The 23,603-nt window shown below is 39.5% G+C and overlaps 1 protein-coding gene across 6 annotated transcripts in view; it reads left to right on the plus strand.

The window, feature by feature from the left end:
• The first annotated feature begins 480 nt into the window (after positions 1 to 480).
• Positions 481 to 23,603, plus strand: part of MYBPC1 (myosin binding protein C1) — a 96,194-nt gene continuing 73,071 nt past the window's right edge. For 3 of the 6 annotated variants that reach the window (XM_054527552.2, XM_054527553.2, XM_054527554.2), the window contains exons 1-3: positions 481 to 772; positions 20,179 to 20,214; positions 22,882 to 22,923. In XM_054527552.2, the coding sequence (XP_054383527.1) occupies positions 748 to 772; positions 20,179 to 20,214; positions 22,882 to 22,923 (103 nt within the window). In that variant the 5' untranslated portion in view covers positions 481 to 747. The remainder of the gene's footprint in view (positions 773 to 20,178; positions 20,215 to 22,881; positions 22,924 to 23,603) is intronic. The other 3 variants (XM_054527555.2, XM_024256841.3, XM_054527557.2) reach the window with 2 other exon arrangements.

Here is a 23,603-nt window from a genome sequence, read left to right on the forward strand (position 1 = left end):
TAGCATGTGTCATTGCCTCATCCTTTTATATGTCCTATAATTTTGAAAAATGATGTTTTTGGGAAAAAAAAAAAGCAAACCCAGAGTATCCCCTAATAGAAATCTTTGCTTCTTAGAGGAGAACACGAGACAAGTTATTTAACCTAGAGATTTGGCTTGAAAATTTAATATTGACATATCAATGAGGAAAAAGAAAAAATATAAATACAATAATTAAGGACTGATGAAAATGGAAAGCTAATTGGAGTATAAAAATGATCATCTGAATACAAAGACTTTTCTGCCTAATCTTAGTGAAAATTAAGGTATAGGTTGGATTGGCATATTATGATTTTTAATTTGATCTTTTTTATCATCCAGCAAACTTTTTGCACTCCTGAGTCAGCACATGCATCTGTCAGAGAGAGAAGAGCAAGACGGAGCACGAGGCTGCAGCTGAATTTAGAAAGTTAGAGGTGTTCTCATCAGCCACATGAGATGGGCAGGAGATTCCTTCCAGTAGGCAAGAGAGCAGAGTGCAGACAACAGATGTGAGAAAGGTCCCCATAGCTGTCAAGTTCCTGCATCCTTGTGCTGAAGAAAGGGAGGTGCCATCATGATTGATGTTCAGAGGCAGTATAAAAGCACTGGGTTTCTCCCCAACTGCTTGTCACACCGACCTGCACCATCTCTCGCCGCCTGTGGGGTTTCTGTCAACTAGTCGTGGAGGGGAGGAAACTCTTTAAAGAATAACATCTTATTGTGGCCATGCCAGAACCCACTAAGAAAGAGGGTAAGACTTATCTAGAAATCTTTTTGTTGTACTCCTTAATAAAGTGTTTATTTTGGTATTTATCTTCAAACAAATAACAAATTTCTTAACTAGATGAGAAAATAAAATCACTATGATTTAAGGAAACAATCTTTTAGATTAAACAGACCAGAGGAAAAATACAGCGAGAGTATATTGAATTGAAAAATTTCTGATAATGATAGTTTCTAAAGGGATATTGACTAAAATTATCAAATGACAATTATATCATTCAATTGTAAAGAATCCTTAAAATGTAATTTAAGGATGTTAATTGCTGATGGTAAACAGATTACATTTTCAAGCATATTTTCTTAGATTTAATCACAAATTTTTTACCATGTATTTGCAATTTGCAGAGAGTAGGAGACTTAAAATATTTTCTCAAATGGTTAATACGTTGGATCAAGATTTCAAAAAAGAATTTGTGACATTATTTCCATATTTGCTACATTTTTTTAATGGAAACATATTTAAAATATACAGATGAAGGGTTTTTTTTGTTCTTATCAGTGCCTTTGGAGGATTGTTATTAAATTCTTGCATGGAAAGAAAATCAAACACCTGGTAAAAAAGGATGTCCCTGAATATCATGAATAGATTGTTCTTTCATGAGTTTTATTGTAGAGAATTTCATAATATGTAGTAGCCTTTAAGAATAGTTAAGCTGAAAGTATAAAAATATTCTTCCTTAAAAGAAATGTTTTCCCTAACAAAGTTTCTCCTTTCTATAAAAAAAATAGTATATTAAAACTACCAATTGGTAACAGAAGTAAATTGGAATTAGTAATTATGAAAATAAATAATAATAAGCACAAATTAATAGTATGCATGCATTGAATTTAATTTTTAATGAAAATATCTTTTAAAAATATTATTTCATTTATATTCATCTTCATTAATGCTTACTGAATCTTTATTTTTCCCTTCTGCAAATAAAAGAAAAAGAAAGATTAACAGGAAACATTAAAGTAGTCATAGTTTTCAGTTTTTAATTCTTAAAAATGCTTTGGCTATTATTTTAAGGAACTTGAAAAAGATGTTACATGTTGAACTCAAAGTTGAAATACTAACCAAATTATCAAAAGTCTTTTAAACATATTTTCTTTACATAATTAAGTAACCAGTGTTGACAGGCTGTGGTGATCAGTTTACAGGTTGGCCTTACTTAGTGGCAGAGGGCATTGATGGATGAAGTCTTTCACCCAAAATAACCACACACCAAATGCATGCATTAATATGGGAACTTAATCCTGACTGTCAGGCAGAGAGTCCAACCCCTGCTAAAGTATCTTATTTGTAATGCAAATGATTTACATGTGTATTAAGTGTCCTTTTTATCTGCTCTGTCACTTTAACCTCTCTGAAGTGTACCCAGATGAAACACATTCTGCCATGTTTCCAAACTGGAAACACAATATTGTTTTAATTATTCTGAACTTAGTGAATGATTTTGCATTTTTTTTTTAAAGCCTAATTGAAAATGAGAAGAAAACAGAAAAACCAATAAATAAGGTGACAGGCTGTAAGAGCCAATAAAGCTAATTAAATTATTCTGATCGCAAAGGCGATGAAGTTTACTTTTCATTTGACAACTCAGTCTGATTCACTCTGCTTTTACGAGGAATGAAATTGTAGAGCTGCAAAGAGGAAAATATATCTTTAACTTCAGCTCCCACCCCCCAATACATATTTTTTCTTTCTGAATAAAACAGCATGGATACTAAAGACTCCATCATCTTCTTTTGCTATAAAAGCATGTTGCTATTCTGTGTAGGAGTTCCTCCACCCAGGACAGTAATTTTATACCCACAAATTCTTTGGTTAGTGTAAATTTGGATGATGGGGAGTGGGGCAAGAAGAGTTACTGATATGTTTAAAATCCATTGAGGAAGTACAGAGATTTTTTTGGTTCCCTTACCAGCACAACTGATTCTTAAAGGAACTGTACCTTGAAGAGCTTTCCTTAGTGAAATAATTGCATTTTAATATTGTTTACATTAGAAGAGTAAGGAGTATGGCAATTCATGAACTATTCTGGTCCTTTCTTCTTCTCCTAACTGTGATTTCATTTTCGCTGGGGTTAGTTTGATTGCATATAAGCATCCCTCTGAAAAAGAAAACATGGCCTAGAGCCAGTTCTTCAGAATCATTTCAAAATATCTGCAGAAATCCTCCCAAAGAACAGGCTCCTCCAGCCCATATGGGTCTTCTGAACTCTTTCCCACAGCTCGTAAAGCCATGCCCAGGAAGGCCATGACCACTTGCTGTGAATCTTGATAGGACACATGGGCTGGTTTGGCCCTCCTAGGTTCTAGGAGGATCTGGCAGCTCCTCAAAAGAGGCTGAGTTTTCAGCACCTGAAGGTACAAAAAATGTCTCACTCAACTACTTCCCAGCCTACCGTGGCCTAATTCTGGGAGTTTTCTTCTTAGATCTTGGGATTGCTGGTTCTTCTAAGGAGAAGGAGGAAGGACAGATGTAACTTTGGATCTCGAGGAGGAAGTCTAATGGAAGTAATTAGTCAACAGTCCTTGTTTAGACTCTTGGAATATGCTGGGTGGCTCAGTGAGCCCTTTTGGAGAAAGCAAGTATTATTCTTAAGGAGTAACCACTTCCTATTGTTCTACTTTCTATCGTCATCAATTGTATATTATGTATTCTTTGGAGAACTATGTTATTTGTACTGTCAGTTCCAGATAAAACTTACCTTACACCACTTTGGATTCTTACAGAACCTAAGGCCTAGTACAATTAAGTTATTCCGATCAAATTGGGAGGATGTTGTAGGCAGTTTCAGATTTGTGGGGATCTCCCAGGATGCCTTTGATACATTCATTTATATATCAATTATTAATTGAGTACAAGTCAGTGCCCTACAGTTAATTGCCTCCGGTTCCTACTGTGTAAAGAAAAAATCATCCTTCTTTTTTTTGTTGTTTTTTGTTTTTTGTTTTTTTAAGACAGTATCTCACTCTGTGGCCCAGGCTGGAGTGCAGTGCCATGATCTCCGCTCACTGCAGCCTTTGCCTCCCAGGTTCAAGTGATTCTTGTGACTCAGCATCTCAAGTAGCTGGGATTACAGGCACCCACCAACACGCCCAGCTAATTTTTGTATTTTTAATAGAGACGGGGTTTCACCATGTTGGCCAGGCTGGTCTCGAACCGCTGACCTCAGGTGGTCCACCTGCCTCGGCCTCCCAAAGTGCTGGAATTACAGGCATGAACCACCGTGCCCGGCCAAGAAATCACCTTTCACTGGAAATTTCTCTTTTCCAGTCAAAACGAAATTTTATCAACCCAAAACTAGACAATTGCAATAGCCTTTCTTCTGTGGCAGAATCTCTCTTCATTAAAGAATAGTATGAATGGCTGTTAAACCCATAAAAACGATTTCCTCAGAATTTTACCTCTGGAATATGTAATGATTAAAACCATAAAGCCTGATTATTTAACATCCTGGAACAACTGTTAACTGAATTATTTTATTTATTTATTTATTTTTTATTTTTTTGAGAAAACATCTCATTCTGTCACCCAGGCTGGAATGCAGTGGCGCAACCATGGCTCACTGCAAACTCTGCCTCCCAGGCTCAAGCAATCCTCCCACCTCGGCCTCCCCAGTAGCTAGGACCCCAGATGCATGCCATCATGCCCAGCTAATAGCTATTTTTTTTTATTTTTAGTAGAGATGGGGGCCTCACAATGTTGCCCAGGCTGGTCTCGAACTCCTGGGCTCAAGGGATCCACTAGTCTCTGTCTTCTAAAGTGCTGAGACTACAGGTGTGAGCCACTGTGCCGGGCCTATTAACTGTCCGATACTATAACACCCAGAAAAATTCTCTTCTAAAACACTGAGTTGAGGCTTTAACATGAATTTCACTTTCTGTTTCTGATTTATCAGACCTTATTATATTTAATGTACTTAACTTGTCCGAAAAGGCAAAAGTTCCTCTTTGGTGCTTGTGCGTCATTCGAAAAATCTCAAGAGAGTCACTGTAGTTTTCTCATGTTCTGTGTAAGATCCCTTCTTGAAAACTCAAACGTATGGCCAAACACAGGTTCCTTTATGACCATAATTTTAAGGTGCCATTCTGATAACTTCAGGAAGCAAAGTCATGGCTTTGTTACTGCAGATTATTTTGCTGTGTCAACATACAATATTCATCTTATCCATCTTGGTCTACATTTCAGTAGGAATAGATGGGACCATGGTAATAGAGAACAATTTTGTTGTTGTTGTTGTTGTTGTTTAGGTCCATAAGGGTTTTTCCATTTCTGTTTCTTTTTCTTCTTGGTCTCTAGAGATTTCATCACATTTTAAAGTTTTGCCGAGCCCAAAAGCTACCTGAATGTAGAGCAGCATTCATCACCTCTTGCCTATTTCTAAGCATTTCTCAGGGCTTAGTCATCCATCAAAAAAGGAGCTCCCTTGATGGGAAACCTCCTTCTCATATTTCTTCTTTGACCTTCAGTTTCTACCTGCAAGAGAGTGAATGGCCTATTTCAAACACCGAAATCAATTTGTCTTTGGAAAGTCATCTTATATATAAATATTACCCTTACCTCAAATTGGGGAAAAGTTAATAATTTATGCAGAAAACTAAGAGAAAGGAATAGGGGAGGAGGAAAGATAGTTTGTCAAGGACAATTGTTTCCCTTTAGACTTCAAATGGTTTATCGAGGCCAAGCTGAAGATTTGGATGGAAAATAAAGAAGTTGTATGAATGAATGCCATCATATTTTTTCCTCCTGAGAAAAACCGCCATGCTGTGCTGGAGATTCATGGCATATATTTGAGCTCTGTGTTGTAAGAAGGAATACTCTAGGGCAAGTGCGTGCTAGAGGGGCTTAATACTTGGCAGAATCCTTCTTTTTCAGTAGCCTGCTTTTATGACTGCTCCGACTGCACCTGCTAGGAAGATAAATAAAGGACCGGCCAGTTCTTTCCTCTGAAGCGCCCGAAATATATCGCTGTTAAAAGACTTTGGAAAAACAAGTTGTATCCTCCCTTCTCACCCAGTAAATCTAAAGAAACTCCCTCTTGTTCCCAGGCCTTTCAAACAGTGAAGTCAGGAGTAAGGGAGATTGTGGACTGGTCAAAGGTGGAAGTTACGCTCACTAGCTGGTCTAAGGAATCCAGGAGGGTGGAAAACATGAAGAACTTACAATCCTTTATGCTCTCAATGACTCACTTTATTTTGGCCATGAGACACAGCCTTGAAACTTTTTTTTTTTTTAGGCTCTGTATACACACACAATTCATAGAGTTTCCTTATTAACAGCAATTTCAAAGTATCCCCAAATCAAACATGAATGTTGAAGTCAACTACCCAGACTGAAGTTGCTTTTAAAAATGCTTGGACACAAAAACAAATAAATAAGTGGTCTTTTTAAAAACTTGAATAAATACAAAATGACATTTTTGCAATACTTTTGTAAGCAAATACATTCTTCTTTTCAATTTTATATGGTTGTGAGAGGAGATTGCTGTGTAATTATTGCTATTGTTTTTACAGTCCAAGGAAGCATTTTTGTTACTTTTATTTAAAATTATTGCAATTGTTTTATTTAAAAATTATTTTTAGGCTGTTTAATAACACAGAGAAGAATTTTGATTATAATTAATAATGACTATTTTTATCTTCACTGCTCCTTAATTAGTCTATGAAAACTATATTAAGAGACACAAAATACTCTTAGCTGCCAATATCTTCTGTGGTAATTCTAAACTTCATCTCTAGACACACTTAAGTGTGTTAGATGATAAAGAACAGGATTAAAGTTCTAGCAATCAAACATAAGTATGGAAATTTTAATTTCATGTGTGTACCTGAGAGCATGTGGCCACATCTTCTTTGTTATTATTCCATGTTAGTTCTTGATGGAAACAGATGTCTTTTCTGGAATCCATGGTTTGTTCAGAGTACTGCATCCTGGGGAAACTGAATAAATACACAGAAAGGTAGTAGCTGAATTAGTGTTCTGAGTTAGGTTAATCATGAAGTAGCTACTGTTTATTCATGCGGGATTTCCTAAAATTTGAGAGCATACCAATTAAGGAAAGCCAAACTGTGAAAAAGAAGAAAAGACTTTGTCACTTAATTTTCTACATGTATGCAAATTATCTCATAACCGGATGAGAAGAGGGCTTCTGTCCTTGCAGCTTTTTACAAAGACAGCCCCCCCAAAGTCAAAGTGATCATACTGTCTTGTAATTCTGCTCTGTGTGGATAGGCTCAGTTTTAATTTACAAAGAGTACATTTGTTTTAGACAGCCCAAAGATAGACCACAGGCCAAATTTCAAGATGTTCCCATTCATGGGACAGAGTATTTACAGTCTTTAATGTACATTTCCAGAGTAAACTTTTAGGTCCCATCAGATTGGGGCGTGAATTGATGGATTTGGCAGAGGCAAAGACCAGGATCATTCAATCTCACACTTATTTCTCTTTCTAAAATGAGTTCACAAAAAGCTAACTGTAATCTGACTTTCATTATGCCTTTCAAGTCTAAATCCACTTTGATAAGACTTGCCCTTTTATACACCCTTAGGAATCCTTTTTAGGCCAATTTGGCACATCAGGGCAGCATCTAAAATTACATTTAATAATATGTCAGATGTTAGATCTTATGATTTTGTTCTATTCTTTTTTTTGATGTGTATTTGGCTATTTTGGTAAATATTCTTCTTCTCTAAAATTGTCCAAATCTTTCCTAAATACTCTTTATAAATGGCTTTGCTTGCATCCGGTAATATCGTTTGCCTTCTAAAAAATTTAATGAATCTTGGAACAGAATGCTCTACTTTTAACTCAAAATGTGTCCATTTTAATTCACATTTTGTCATGTTTAGAGTTAGATGTCTTTAGGGTTGTTATGCACGCAGTATGTATCTTGGCTTTTTCTTTATGCATCTTAAATAATACACATTATTAAACATGGTGACGTAAAAAAATTATACTATTTGTAGAACATTCTAGACAGCTCAAATTCCAGCTGCACCATGAACTGAGTTACTTACACTTTGTATGCCTCTGTTTCCTCATCTGTATGTGAATAAAACAGTATCAACTCATTGGGTCTCAGTAAGAATTAACTGAAATACACCAGTGCTTATTTTATCTTATTTTATTTTTTATTTGAGATGGAGTCTTGCTCTGTCTTGCAGGCCAGAGTGCAGTGGCATGATCTCGGCTCACTGCAACCTTCGCCTCCCTAGTTCAAGCAATTCTCCTACCTCAGCCTCCTGAGTAGCTGGGGTTACAGGCATGTGCCACCATGCCCAGCTAATTTTTGTATTTTTTTGGTAGAGATAGGGTTTCAACATATTGGCCAGGCTGGTCTCAAACTCCTGACTTCAAGTGATCCACCTGCCTCAGCCTCCCAAAGTGCTGGGATTACAGGCATGAGCCACCATGCCCGGACAGGTAAAGTGCTTAGAACAGGGCCTAACATATAGAAAGATTTCAAGCATTTTCCTCCTAAAGCAGTAAACTCAGAAATCTTGTCTGGCATAAGGTATTAAATGCCTCATATCTCACATAAACTTTGATGGCATTTCCCTCAACATAAGGGATGTAACAACAACTGCTCACCTCCTCACTAGTGTAATATTTATAATACATGCCAAGAAAGCTGCTATGATAGTCATAACCATCATTGCCACCACTATATTTCCTTCTTTTACTTGTAGTGATACATTTCGCTTTCACCCACAGAAGCTCAGATCAAATAAAAGGTCTATATTCCACGGCCCCTGTTGTGTTCTTACTGAAATGAGCCATGTCCAATTCGGGGGTCTCTAGTTGTGAGCATAAGGTGATAACGGTTGGGTTGTTTCTTCACTGTTCCATTGCGGGGGATGGCCTTTCCCACTTAGATGAGCGTTACCCTACACAGTTGAACAATAACTATATCTGTCTCCAAGGGTTATAAGTCTTGGGTTTGTGGGACTTTACAATTTCTCTCCCTGGCCAGGCGCAGTGGCTCATGCCTATAATCCCAGCACTTTGGGAGGCCGAGGTGGGAGGATCACCTGAGGTCAGGAGTTCGAGACCAGCCTGACCAACGTGGAGAAACCCCATCTCTACTAAAAATACAAAATTAGCTGGGCATGGTGGTGCATGCCTGTAATCCCAGCTACTCACGAGGCTGAGGCAGGAGAATCACCTGAACCCGGGAGACAGAGGTTGTGGTGAGCCAAGGTCGCACCATTGCACTCCAGCCTGGGCAACAAGATCGAAACTCTGTCTCAAAAAAAAAAAAAAAAAATTTCTCTCCCTATCAGGGGTGCTTTTTGGTGGATAGGGTCTTCCTCAGTGCTTTCCTGAGATGACCACACAAAAAACTCTCCATGACCACATATGGATGTGGTAGGTGATTGATTGAGTGTCACTGTGTTTATTGCAGTGGAATTTTATTTTTATGACCCCACCTGGCGTCAGGACTCTTCTTCCTCTATTTTTAAAAAGTCACCCAATGTGAGGTCCAGCAACAGCTTGGAGCAAGGCCTTTAAGAAATTTATCCTATAACCCTATAGCCACATAAATAAGTGATACAAGGTCAGGTACAACGGCTCATGCCTGTAATCCCAGCATTTTGGGAGGCCAAGGCCAGAGAATTGCTTGAGCCCAGGATTTTGAGACCAGCCTGAGCAACATAGTGAAACAACATGAAAAAATACAAAAATTATCTGGATGTGGTGATGTACACCTGTAGTCCCAGCTACTTGGGAGGCTGAAGCAGGAGATTCATTTGAGCCCAGGAGGTCAAGGCTGCAATGAGCCATGATCATGCCATTGCACTCCTGCCTGGGTGACAGAGCGTGACTCTGTCTCAGAATAATAATAACAATAATAACTGATGCAAGATCCCCAGAAAAGACACAGTAAAGGAGGAAATTGTTAACAATTCAAATTGCTTTTGAAATAATTTCCTTTTGACCTATGCTAAAATTTTAAGCTCCTTCAATTTGAGTAAATCTTCCCCTGCAAAACACACCCTCATATATACCACTCCAACCCCATTTGATTCTTTAAAACCTGGTAAGAGTAGTGAGGAAGGCAAGTCCTCAGATCTTAGCAATTTTGCCCCAGCCGCATGTTAACAATGAGAAGCTATTTGTTGCTGTGTAATAAGGACCATATTTTAATCCTCTTCCTGTGTGAAATGACATCCTGAGTTGAAACTTGCATAATTAAAAGGACAAAAGAATGAATTGACTAGGGGAGGAAAAAAACCCTGTAGATTCAGGGAAATTCCAAAAGTTGAATAATGAGTCATTGAAAATTTACATGATCGATGTACAATTAGACTTCATCTATTCTGAACATTAGAGTACAGTACAGTCTTTGGCAACATTTGACCATAGTAAATAAATGTGGATTAAATTGATGGAATCATTCTGAATAGCTGGATTCTCTGCACAGCTAAAGGTTAATTTTGTTATATAACCTCAGAGCCTTATTTTTTCCACCAGTTTGAATTGAAACATTCTTAAAATGTAATATATTACTCTTTGCTTTAAAAAATAAAGTACAGTGGATATAATTTGTCTTAAATTATGGATATCAGTTATTAGTAGCATGTGACACCCTGAGGGCCCAAATTATTTGCTCTTTTGAAAAATGGGCTCATATTGATTTGTATTTTGAATTTCTGTCCAATTTTTCTTAGCTTTCCTACTTTATCCCTCCCAGAAGTGTGCTGTCTTCTTTAGTACTCTTGTCAGTCAGCATATGAAACTCTTCCCCTCACTCCCCTTTGTCCTTTATTACAGACGCCATTCCAGGTAATTAATCTGGCTGAGTAGAGTTTAGCACCACCTAAGGCACAACACTTAAGAAGGCACTCACTTTCTGGGTCACCAAAATGCAGGGTCAGCCCCTTAAGTGACCTCCTTAAATTTTGCTCCTCAGGCACCCTGCTTGCCTTTCCCAAGTCCCAGGCTCTGGGTTTACTGAGGAGCTAGGGCCTTCTTCCATGAGGAAAACAAACTCTTAGTGCATGGAACGTAGGAGCTTGAGATAAATGCAGAGGCCCTTCAGAGGCCCTTTTATTTGGGTGGTCAGAAGCCGTTAGGTAAGTTGCTAGATAGCTGAATTCTGCATAGGGGAGGTGTTACTAGACACTGTTATTGCCCTTTTGTCTCTATTGTGGTGCACTTAGGAAAATGAGTTATTGCTCTCAAAATCAATGTAAGGTTTTTATTTTGACTGATTCATTCGTTTTATCAAAGCTGCAGATGTATATGATGTATATGACCTGAGTTTGTTTTAAAAATAACATGCACAAAATCTTTTTCCAAAGAGATTTGCAATAAATTCAAAACCAGTTGTTCAAACCTTTTGGTCTCAGATCCACTTGCACCCCGAACGATTATTGAATAAACTAAAGATTATTTGTTTATGTGCGTAACTAGTGTGTTATACACACTAATTTTAATTCAGAATACAGTAAATATTATATTAGTGTGTCATATATTTACTGTATTAAAAGTTAAAATTGGCTGGGCGTGGTGGCTCATGCCTGTAATCTCAGCACTCAGGGAGACCAAGGCAGGTGGATCACCTGAGGTCAGGAGTTTGAGACCAGCCTGGCCAACATGGTGAAACCCTGTCTCTACTAAAAATACAAAAAATTAGCTGGGCGTGGTGGTGGACCCCTGTAATTCCAGCTACTCAGGAAGCTGAGGCAGGAGAATCTCTTGAACCTGGGAGGCGGAGGTTGTAGTGAGCCGAGATTACGCCATTGCACTCCAGCCTGGGCAACAAGAGCAAAACTCTGTCTCAAAATAAATAAATAAAAGCAAAATTGATAATGTTTAAAATACAAGAATACAGCCAGGCGTGGCGGCTTATGCCTGTAATCCAAGCACTTTGGAAAGCTGAGGCTGGCAGATCGCTTGAGCCCAGGAGTTTGAGATCAGCCTGAGAAATATGATGAAACCTCGTCTCTGCTAAAAATACAAAAATTAGGCATGGTACACGCCTGTAGACCCAGCTACTCAGGAAGCTGAGCTGGGAAGATCATCTGAGCCTGGGGAGATCAAGGCTGCAGTGAGCTGAGATCATGCCACTGCACTCCAGCCTGTGTGACAGAATGAGACCTTTCTTCTCAAAAAAGAAACACACACCACACACACGCACACAAGAATACACAAACAATTCTATTAGCTGTCAGAACATTGATATCATTACACATTATGTATCCTCTGGAAAACTTCACTGTCTATTTGTTAGAGAACATGAGTGAAAAAGGCAGATAATGTCTTAGCATTACTATTAGGACAATCATTTTGACCTGGTAAACTCCCTACCTGGCAGCTCCTGAAGATCCCAGATTGTACTTTGAGAACCACTAATATAAATCAATTTAGTATTTTTTTTTTTTGTATAGAGTCAGGTTCTCACTACATTGCCCGGCCTGGTCTTGAACTCCTGAGCTCAAGCAAGCCACCCACCCCAGTCTCCCAAGGTGATGGGATTACAAGCTTGAACCACCATGCCCAGCCTACTTCTTTAAAAAGTATGTAATTCTGTTAAATCCCAAAGTATAAAATATCCAGACCCATAATGCCTATAATGAATAGAGTGGGGAACAAACTAAGCAAGTAACTGTGAAAATGTTGAATTAAACATTGATTTTTGTCCAAATTCTTCATCTCTGATATGTAAGCAATTTGGCCAATAAAAATACACTGTCATTTATATTTGCTGATTTTGGAGGGTATGCTGTTTTTTGTTTGTTTGTTTTGTTTTGTTTGAGTCTGTCACTCAGGCTGGAGTGCAGTGGTGCAATCTTTGCTCACCGCAACCTTCGCCTACCCAGCTCAAGCAATCTTCCCACCTCAGCCTCCAAAGTAGCTGGGACCACAGGCACGCATCACCATGCCCGACTAATTTCTTGTATTTTTGGTAGAGATGTGGTTTTGCCATATTGCACAGGCTAGTTGTGAACTCCTGAGCTCAAGCAATTCGATCTGCGCCGCAAAGTGCTGAGATTATAGGCGAGAGCCACTGTGCCCAGCCATGGGGTATACTTATGATTAACAGAATCAAACATCTCTAAGCATTATGAATGTCCCCGTGAAAACAATATTTTATGCTATGGGAGCTTCCATTGTGCTAATGTCTGGGCATATGAGGTCCAGGTTGGAGTATGCATATTGTGTCAGATCCCACCATCAAGAGGGGAGACACCTGATAGTGTTTATTATATATTTAATCTAAAAAGAAAGATAATTTGCTATACCACCAAAAATGACAGTACAAGAGTTGGCCAGGTAGACCCTTATTCATCATGATGTTTACAAAACATAAAGCCTTCACACGTTTTATTTCAAAGCTAGAATTTTACTTTGAGAATAAGCCAAAATAATTAGGAATAGCATACAATTTTCTCCTATGCCTCAAATTTCCAAAGAACGTTTTTATTTTTAAAAAATTTTCCCCAAGAAAGTGACAGAAAGCCACAAAAACAGACCTAGAATCATAACATTTAATGATAACTGTTATTGTGTCTTCTTCTGTCTTTTTTTGCCTATATAATATATTCATGTGATATAATTATGCTCTCCATGCTATAAAAAAGCTAAATTAAATTGTGCATAAGGGCCCATAAGATAGTTTAAGTAGGTCAAATAATGTAATATTTGAGACAGCCCACGGGAAGAAAAGAACTGGGTGTTTTGTTGTGTTTTGTTTTGTTTTATGTGTATAGATGCAGACATATAAAAAGAGACGCGTTAATTAATTTTAAGACATAAGATTTCTTTTTTTCCCCTTTAAGTTACTGGCCATGAAACCCTTGATCATTGAAAATAGAAATGGACTCCACTGGAGAGGGCCAAACCATTTATGGAGTTACTGGGTCCCTCGTGTTTCCACGGCAGCACAAAGGCCACATATGGGGCTGTCTATTTCATAGCTGCCACCAGTGCCCGTCAATTAGAATGCCTTGGCACAGGCTGTGCAGGCATGCCATTGGTGGCATACCTGTGCTTTTTACAGTAGGTGACCATAGGAAAAATCCACCATAAATAGATCTACCCCTCAGTGCTGCAGAGGGAGAGAAAGTCTGTATCTGCTAATTAGAAAGGATCAAAGAAGAGCCGCCCTTGTCCAGGAAAGAGGGGGCTAGCTTTAGTTGTTGGTTCACAAACTAGTTCATTTTTAGGTTGTCCCTTAAAATATCTCCTTGGGCTTATTTTTTTCAAAAAGTATCCTTGTTTTTCCTTTTTATTCAAAAAGTTTTAAAACATGCTTCTTTAGTCCTGTTAGCATGTTTTCTAAAAAACGTACTGTGTGGGAGGACAAAGAAAGGAGAACAAAAAACCAACTGTATATACCTGGCAGGAATGTTTCACAGAACTTTGCCCTTTGGCTTTTGAATAAGCAGAAGTACAGCACGACCTCACCTCCATAAATATGTTTGCTTGTTTATGATTTAGAGAGCTTGCCAAAGGTGGGTGCCTCCCGACTATTGCAACACAGCTAACCTTGTTGACAACAGTTGGTGTGATTGACTGAGTGTTATTTGCTAAGAAACTGGTGGAACAGGTTCCTCGACACAAGTTGCTTTGCTGTTTTTGGAAGCCCCGATTTTAAAAGCGGGGTATTCCTTAGAAAGGCGAGGGGTGTAATATTCCTGAGAGCCAAGACTCTAGCCCTAATTGCTCTCCTGCCCTTGTTAAGAAATGGAAGACATGTGTTGACAGTAAGAAGAAATGTAAATGATGGAGCTTGGGTGAATGCCCCTGGAGCCTTGGCCAGCGGGAGGGGAACCAATGAAAGACATAGTGTTCCTTGTGGGTAACACAGACCAAGAAAGCTGCCCACAGAATGCCAGGGGACAGTTATGGATTTCTTGGCAGCAAGGAGAAGGGGCTTTTGTGCAGGGAGGAAGAGCCTGCCAGTCAACTATATTTATGGAGCACCTGCTGTGTGGAATCTGAAAAGGAGAAGGAGAAGGGCCTTGTCCTCAAGAAGCTTGTGATCAAAGGGAGAAGAAAAGTCCCCATCTACTGTAAACCCTTTAGGGTTCCCACTCACATTTGAAAAGGGAGTGGAACGGGTGATATTTAGGGGGTGTGCTGAGCCTTGTTACTCAAAGTGTGGGTTGTGGACCAGCAGCATCACCTGGAAGCCTTGTACAAATGCAGAATCTTTTCATTTTTAAAATAAAAAAAATTTTTTTCTGGAGATGGGGTCTTGCTCTGTCACCCCAGCTGGAGTATAGTGGTACAATCTTGGCTCACTGCAGCCTCCACCTCCTGGGCTTAAGTGATCCTCCCACCTCAGCCTCCCAAGTCGCTGGGACTTGGGATGCACCAGCTAATGTAAAATGTTTTTTTGTGAAGACAGGATTTCATTATGTTGCCCAGGTTGGTCTCAAACACCTGGGCTCAAGCAATCCTCCCATCTTGACTTCCCGAGCCACCGTGCAGCCTTGAAATGCAGAATCGTGAACCCTACTGCTGCAGACTCCAAGAGTCAGAATCTGCAGTTTGATCAGATCCCTAAGTGATTAATACGCATACTGCAGTTTGAGAAGTTCTAGGGATTTCTGGAAGTAGTGAGTCTTGAATGTTTTAAGAGTGCAGTGAGTTGGTTCAGTGACTCAATTGACACTAAAAGGCAATTCATTTACCTGTGAATTTCTTAAACACAGGTATCTTATCGCATTGTAACCACTTTTATAACCTCTTTGACCTTATTAAATTCATAATGGGAGTTCAACGAATTTAGGTTGGAAGGGTGCTCCTACCTATGGTCCCTATTCAGTGAGGTACTGTGGAAATTGCTGTTAATGAATGAACGTTACAGAGGCAGCCGATGAATTTTAGGAACATGTAAATTATTTTTAGAGAAGTGGGCAAAGCTGGCCATGACAGGACCTGTCAGAGACAAACATATGAATTAGAGTGAGAGAGATGCATGAGCAGTTCCTTCAAGGTAAATGGGGACACCTTGGGGGCTCTAAGACTTATCCACAACACTTCATTTTCCATTTAAGTCATGTGCTGCTTGGCCTTTACCACTCCTTGGTTTCCCAGTTTCCAGGTTTAAAACAACTGGAATTCTCTGTTTCAAATGCTCTGAAAAGGACTAAGGTCCTATTTTCTCTGATCATTTCTGTCTCACCATGATTGATTGATTGAATCATTGATTGATCTACTTATCTGCAGTATACAAACCATAATGCATAAAAATTGCATTGAGCTCAACTACTATTCCCACTTTACAGTAGGGGTATGAGGGACTCACCTCTTCTGTCCAGTCCCCAGATACTTCCTCAGTCCCCACCCCAAATGCAAACACGTTTTAACACATGCAGCTCACAGACCTAGAAATAAGACATATCCTTAGCAGGCAGCATGTGAGGAAGACATAAGTGTCTTTTTCGTAGGTGTGTCCAAGTAAAAATGATGATTATAGTGATAAAAGCCATGAAAAGTTAAAGCCTATGTGACATTTGCCATGTTCTCTACTCCTGTTAATGCATTCATTTCTGCCAATAACCCCTGAGTTATGCTGTGTTATTATTTCTATCTCATATTTGAGGAAATCGATGCGCACCCCCCTCCTACAAATAGGGAGGGCAACATCCATATGAGGCTATGTGGTCTTGAGAATAAGACCAACCAATTCAGTGGAGAAAATGGTGTAATTGCTCTGAGAAGTCCATCAGCCCTCTTCTGCCTTGGTCAACATAAGTAGCAGGGAAAGGAAGTGCAGGCCCGGGCTGCTGAGCCCAGGCTCCAAGTCAAGCAAGCCTGGATTACAGCCTGGTTCCACCCTTCCTGGGCTGTGGGATCCCAAAGAGCCTCAGTTCCCACTTGCAAAATGGAGATAATCATAGTACTGATTTCACAGAGTTGTAAGGATTATAAGGATTAATATGCACTAGGTCCTACATGCAGTGGGTTCTAATAAGGGGTTGCAATGTATTTACTCCTCCACTGGCTATAAAGTAAAGAGGTTTCTGTAATTTTGTGAAGAAAAAGTTCTGGATCTGCCTATTTACAGATCGGTATATGTTTCCCTATTTCTACTCCCTGCAACCATCCCACAATGGTCCTAGCATTAATATCCTATAATGTTTCTGCCATTCTCTCTGATAGAGTTGGCTATTCATGACCAATATTTTGTGGATTCAGTGGAAGTTTAATTAAGCCCTTTAAATTATCATTTTGATTTTTGGTCTGTTACATAGCCCATGGGGGCTACAGACAAAATGGAAATGGAGAATGTACATTTAGGGAACATTTACAGATTTAGTGCCCAAGATGATTCTCTTTTACGTGTTTGATTAGAATTCACCATTGGCCTTAGTTGGATTTTAAGCAACTAGGGTTACCCTTAAAAAATGGGAATTGGTCACATAGATGCTAAACAAGTATGATCAATTTAATAGATGTCCAACCACCAAAAGAAGCCCTGCTAAATTATTTTGTATCAATTCTCTATGTATTTAATGTGTTTTCAGCAATAAAATGAGATACCAGGGAGATAAGAAAGGAAGGAAAGATCCCCGGCTTTGTTTAGATGGGGAGAAACAGAAACATAAATATACAGAGATTATTAGAAAATAATTAAGTCATAGTGAAAAGAGAATGTGTTATGATGTGGTCCAGAATGCAAAAGAGTAAGGAAGAAGAACAGAATAGAATAATCAGCTCTGGCCAGGTGCAGTGGCTCACACCTGTAATCCCAGCATTTTGGGAGGCCGAGGAGGGCAGATCACGAGGTCAAGAGATCGAGACCATCCTGGCCAACATGGTGAAACCCTGTCTCTGCTAAAAATACAAAAATTAACGGGGCATGGTGGCACGAACCTATAGTGCCAGCTACTTGGGAGGATGAGGCAGGAGAATTGCTTGAACCCAGGAGGTGGAGGTTTTAGTGAGCCAAGGTCACGCCACTGCACTCCAGCCTGGCGACAGAGTGAGACTCCGTCCCAAAAAAAAAGAAAAAGAAAAAAAAAATCAGCTCTGAGAGCCTTGAGAAAAATGTTGGCAATATAGATAAAGATTGCCAAATGATAGTAATGGTAACAGTTCATTCTGTCAATTATAGAGCTCTTTCTACATGGCAGGAACTACCCTATGATCTTACATAGAATTGGCACCCTAAGAGGTTATTTATCTTGTTATTCTTATTTCACAGATGAAGAACCCAAGGCTGTTAGAGATTAAGGAATTGCCCATGATTGCACAATGAATAAGGCAGAGTCAGGATTGAGACCTAAGTCTGACTCCATCACATGTTCAGAAAAAGCAGGAGGTCTGCTGGGAAGAACAGTAGCAGAAAAGTCAGAAGGTGAACAGAAATGGCTCTAGAACAGAGAGGCCATTGGAACATAGTAAGAGAAGGGAGAGAAAGAAGTGCCCATGAACAATGGCTTTGAATGCGAACCTGGGGAGTGTAGACCTAACCAAATAGTAATAGAAACACTTTCAAGTAGAATAATGGGATGAAACACAGTTGTAGGATAAATAACTTCTGCAGCTGTGGAGAAAGGAGACTGGAGGGATGAGAAACTTGTCTGTAGACAGAGCCAGGAAGAAGTCCTTGGGCATGGCATGGCAATGGCCCAGTCTGAAAAATAGCGTGTCAAAGAAACTGGCAGCTCGCTCTCAGTATTCTGATATCCGTGTGCTGCAACAACTTATTCAAAGCCAACAGGACAATATTAGATTTCCATTTCTGCACTCAGATCTCTGAAAATAAAATGCTTTGACTGACAGTTTCGTGTTTTGGTTGACGATAACCCTAGTGATTCTTTCCATGATGTAGTGAAGAAACAGAAACATTTCTGACAATGCCATCCAAGGGACATTTGTGTTTTCACTGTATCTGCAAATTACATCACATCCTGCCACGTTTTCTTCTGCCCATCTATAAGGTTATGTTTTTTGTCTTTTGGTTATATATATCCTTCTCCCTCACTAGTAAATAGTAATAAACTTATTTATGGCCATCTGAATAAAAGTTTTTAAAAAACAATAAATTGGAGTTTATACTAGCCACAAAATAAGTGATGGAAAAAGCCATTATTGCATCCTGGCAGGCCTGCACTACTGTTTTCTTGATTTCTGTTACGGTGCAATCCGTTCATTTTTCTATGCTCATTCCAGCCTTCCTAGACTAGAACAGGGCACTCGGCCTACACATAGTGGTGACTGTTCTGCCAAACTGCTTGTTATGGGGCATCGTCCGCCCTGCTCAACAAGAGTCGCTTGTGGAAAAAAATGTGGAAAATCCCATATGCTGACAAAGGCTCCCAGGATTCCACAATGTGCCTATAATACAAAAACTTTGCTATCTTTATATTTTATTTAGTAATCAAGTAGAAGATAATTTTAGAAGCGATCACCTTCATTAACTGCCTCTTCTTGTCCTGGAGATGAAGCAGCTGGTTCATGAGTGAGTGATACTCACATGTCACTAATTCCCAATTCTGGGCATCCACAGGGATTTGGCAGGGGAAATGCTATGCTCTTTGTTCATGTGGATGCCTTTAGCTACTTGGAAATAGTGTATTCTTTAACAGAAGTTTCTTTGTCAGACTTCATAGCCAGACTGCTCTGTAATAACCAGACATCCAAAGCCAGGTAAACCAAAACCTCAAAACCAGAGCTTGGAAAATTTTGGATAGGTGTAGGTGGGAACCTACTCCAAGCATGTATGCTTCCAGAAACGACTCTGAGAGGGCTTAATTCTGCTTCCCAGTGAATTGCACCTTCCTTGTAAAACAACAACAACAAAGCACTGCAAAGCCAGAGGACTTTCATGTCATCTGTGTTCCGAAAGTGTCTCTCATGCAGGCAGAACAATGTTGGCGATGTCTTGCTTTCTGGGAAAAAGGGGTCTCATTTCTGCACTGACCTTACCTTCGACTCTACGGGATATGCTCACCATATGCTTGCTACCCATTGTGTTTCACTTCATCCTAACAGCGGTCCTGCCCATATAAGATGCGGCCATTTCTCTAGAGGCAGGAAAACAGGCTCAGCACAAGTAAATGCCTGGCCAGCCTCTGGAGGGGATAACTAAGTGGCAAGGACACTCGGATCCCCATTCTACCTTTATCTTTCCATCACTACACCATGCCACCTCCTGGAAATCTATATACCACACATAAATGGCAGCACGTATGTCTTGGGCCTCTTGATGCAGTAGGGGGTGTGTGTGTGTGTGTGTGTGTGTGTGTGAGAGAGAGAGAGAGAGAGAAGAGAGAATGTGTTTCCCCCCCCCATCCCTCTTGTGAGTACACACAGGTGAGATGGCTGCCTGCAGCAGAAGCTGCCTGGGGCTGTAGAAAGCAGTTCTTCTCTGTGATAAATGAGCCTGACATTTCCATGACTCTTTCCATTTCTAGAAAATGAAGTGCCAGCCCCAGCCCCGCCCCCGGAAGGTGAGTAAAAACACTGCCTCACACACGTTTGGGCTGCAAATACAGAACGTCCATCCCAGCATGATTTGGCCTCCACGGGTGCTGTGAGCTGTGAGCTTTAACCTAACTCCTACTGAGAAGTTGGATGGTGACCATTGTGATAAGTTGAGAATAATAAAAATAATACATTGTGTTTATATAATCTTCTTGTGTTAATCTAATTTGGATGACACTTCATATATATTAGGGGGACAATTCTTAGGAAACCTTTCAAATTATGTAAAAGTTATTATGTCCGCATTTTACAGTGTGGAGGCTGAGCCTCCATCCAAGGGGCTGAAGAATTTGTGAGGCTTTTTCCTATATAGCGAAGGTCAAACAAACCCACATCTTCTTTATGAGAGTGGGGAGTGGATCCATCTCTACCCTGGAAGATCAGCTGTCCCTTCTCAACTTGATATATGTCACTATTGAGGACCTCCAGAAACTCCCTAGCGGCTATCCAGAAAGGTTTGGTGGCCTCTGAGGTTCAACGTTGAGGACCAACTTCTTGAGTTCTTAGCACCATATTGTCCACCAGCTGGCAACAGGAAACGAGTACAGAGATCCAGTGAGACCCTTGGCAGGTAGGGCAGTCCCCTATGACACACAATATGTGAAGCTTGTTTTTATGTCCACATACACCTAAAGAAGAGAAGAGGATTGAAAGATTGAAGGATTGAAAGCTCAACGTGGCTTAAACTCCCAACATGGCTCTTCAGAGTCATTTATCAGCCAAATAGCCCCAAGATGGAAGCAACCAAAATCATGTGCATTTTCCCCTAAAGACTCCAAAGTGGCCTTTCTCATCTCTCTTCCTCCTTGAAAAGGATGAGAAACTGGCATCCCATTCAATAATTATTCACTAGGTATTTACCCTGCGCACAACTCTGACCTAGCCCTTCAGAGGGATTCAGACATACCTACCATATATGTATTGATAGCTAGGTGCAAGCATATTGTACCAGATGTAGTGGGGAACTCTACATAGAAAACATCTCCCTGTATTCAGCTTGTTTGCAGCCAAGTAGAAAATAGAATACAGCCTGGGAAACAATTAAATAAAATGCAACCAAAACATTAAAACATTAGGCAATATTATAAGAACCCCCCACCACCCCCCGCCCCCCCACACCAAGCGGTATGTGATTACTTGTGGGTTGCTTAAACTGGCAATGTGTTATGAAGCCAGCGGGTGACTATAGACCTGGTCCAGCTTAGGTGAAAGCAGGAGGTGGAGAAGGTCTCAGTTTCTAATCATCTTTTCACACAAAAACTTATGAGGCAATTATAAAGCTCTTCCTCTTCCTCCCTGGAGATCGTTTTTCTTTTTTTTTGTTTTCTTTTTTCTTTTCTTTCTCTTTCTTGAGACAGGGTCTTGCTCTGTTATCCAAGCTGGAGTGCAGTGGCACCATCACAGCTCACCACAGCCTCAAACTCTTGGGCGCAAGCAGAGATTGTTTTTCAGGAGGGCAGTTTGAGAAATCTAGCTGCTCACAAGAGGCCCTTTGTCCAGCTAAGAATACTAGATTCACACACTCAAACCCTAAATAGTATAGAGAAGTATTACCATGTGTCAAAATGAATGAAACTGGCTCGATGCCATATGAGTTCAAACAGGAGCAAGCTCAGATTTATTTTCTTTAGATCTTGATCTTGAAACTAGTGTAGATGTGTGACATTCTTCTTAGGATCTTCCTCTTCCTTGGTATGTTTTCTCCTTGCCCATAACAAATGTACTTTGACCAACATTGAGTACACTGAGAACCTACCGGCCATTATAAGCAAACCTTTCCCTTCTGTTTTTCAGATTAGTTACTGCCACTGAGCCACTATCGTTTCCTTTGTATGCCATATTTCATATTCATTGCACAATATTGACTTTTTCTTGCTCAAATGTCTCCTCCCAAATTCTGCTAAAATTGTCCTTCTTAGTTAACTGAGATTTGAATCTCCATTCATCAGTCCGAAAAAAGAGAATGCATTCTTGAAACAATTCTTTTCTTACCGATACCATAAGTCAGATACCATTTGCAGGTCTAAACTAATATGATTCCAAACACAGAGAAATGCAAACTAGATGGTCTCAACTGATAGAATCTGATGTTACTGCTCTTGTTTTGCATTTATTGCCACTAAACCCAATCCAGAAGATTCACATGGACACTGAAACATTTTCTTTGAAACAACATACACTGCACACAATTACATATTTTGTACTTTACTGTAAAATCTAGAAGTCCAAACTCTTGGAATCATTACGTGCGGCAAACTGACTTTTCTTTAAAAAGTCAGTCCCTTGTTGAGGTCTAAAATAAAGTGGCTCACATTTTTTGCCCAACTCTACTCCAGCATGTTATATAACATGATCCAAGTATAGTTGAGTACATTTTAACAAAATCTGTATTGAGTGTTCTTATGTGTACTTCTCCAAAAATGATCAGATTAATTGCTTTTCACTAAAAGTTTAGTGTGGCTCTAAATTATAATTTCTAAATTCATAATTCATGTACAGCACAAGTATTCAGTATCATTTATGACCTGTTCTGCTGTCATTTATTTCTTCCCTCCCCCTCTCCACCCCGTTGCTCATCACACAATAAAATGCTTTAAGACACTTTGAAAAATATGCTTGTGCTTTCTACACAGAACCGAGTAAAGAGAAGGAGGCCAGAACTACACCAGCAAAAGGTGAGCTGGAGGGAGGGAGAGTGAGGCTGAAGTCAACAAAATTAGAAGCAGAAAGAGGTCAGTAATGATTGTCATGGTGGCCCCATAGAATTTCTCTGCATTATCTTTCGTCAATGTGGTTTAGAGTTCTGCCTTTGCATCTTATCTGCAAGACCCAATCAGTATAATGACAAATGGTGCATTGCTAAGTTTCCATTACATGTATTTCTAAAAGAAAAACAACAATGATAAAAATATCACAAGCACGTGTTGAGATGCCAGCAAATTAATTGGTAGTTTCCAAGTTTCAACATGCATGCTAAGAAAGAGGGGTGTTTGGTCTTCTTAGGATTATATCAATTGGGAAAATTATCTGAATTACCCAGTTTTTTTTAAATTAAATGTTTTCATGTTATTGTGTGAACTGTTCCAGGTTTCACTAGTAATTTTGAAGGCTAGCATCTCACTTTGTAACACTGACTATGTATTCATGTAGATTTATATAATGATTTCTACAGATTCACAATATAACATTAAGCAAACATGTTGCTCCTTCTTGAACTGGAAACTATTCCTGTAATATCCTATTTTTACTTTATACGGAGATAGTCTTGTTTTAGAAAATAATCTTAATCATATACTTCTGTTACTCCATGAAATGCTAATTCCTTTGTCTCACCATGGAGGAAATAATGATCTTT

The sequence above is a fragment of the Pongo abelii genome, chromosome 10 (assembly GCF_028885655.2).
Source record: "Pongo abelii isolate AG06213 chromosome 10, NHGRI_mPonAbe1-v2.0_pri, whole genome shotgun sequence".
NCBI classification, from domain to species: Eukaryota; Metazoa; Chordata; class Mammalia; order Primates; family Hominidae; genus Pongo; species Pongo abelii.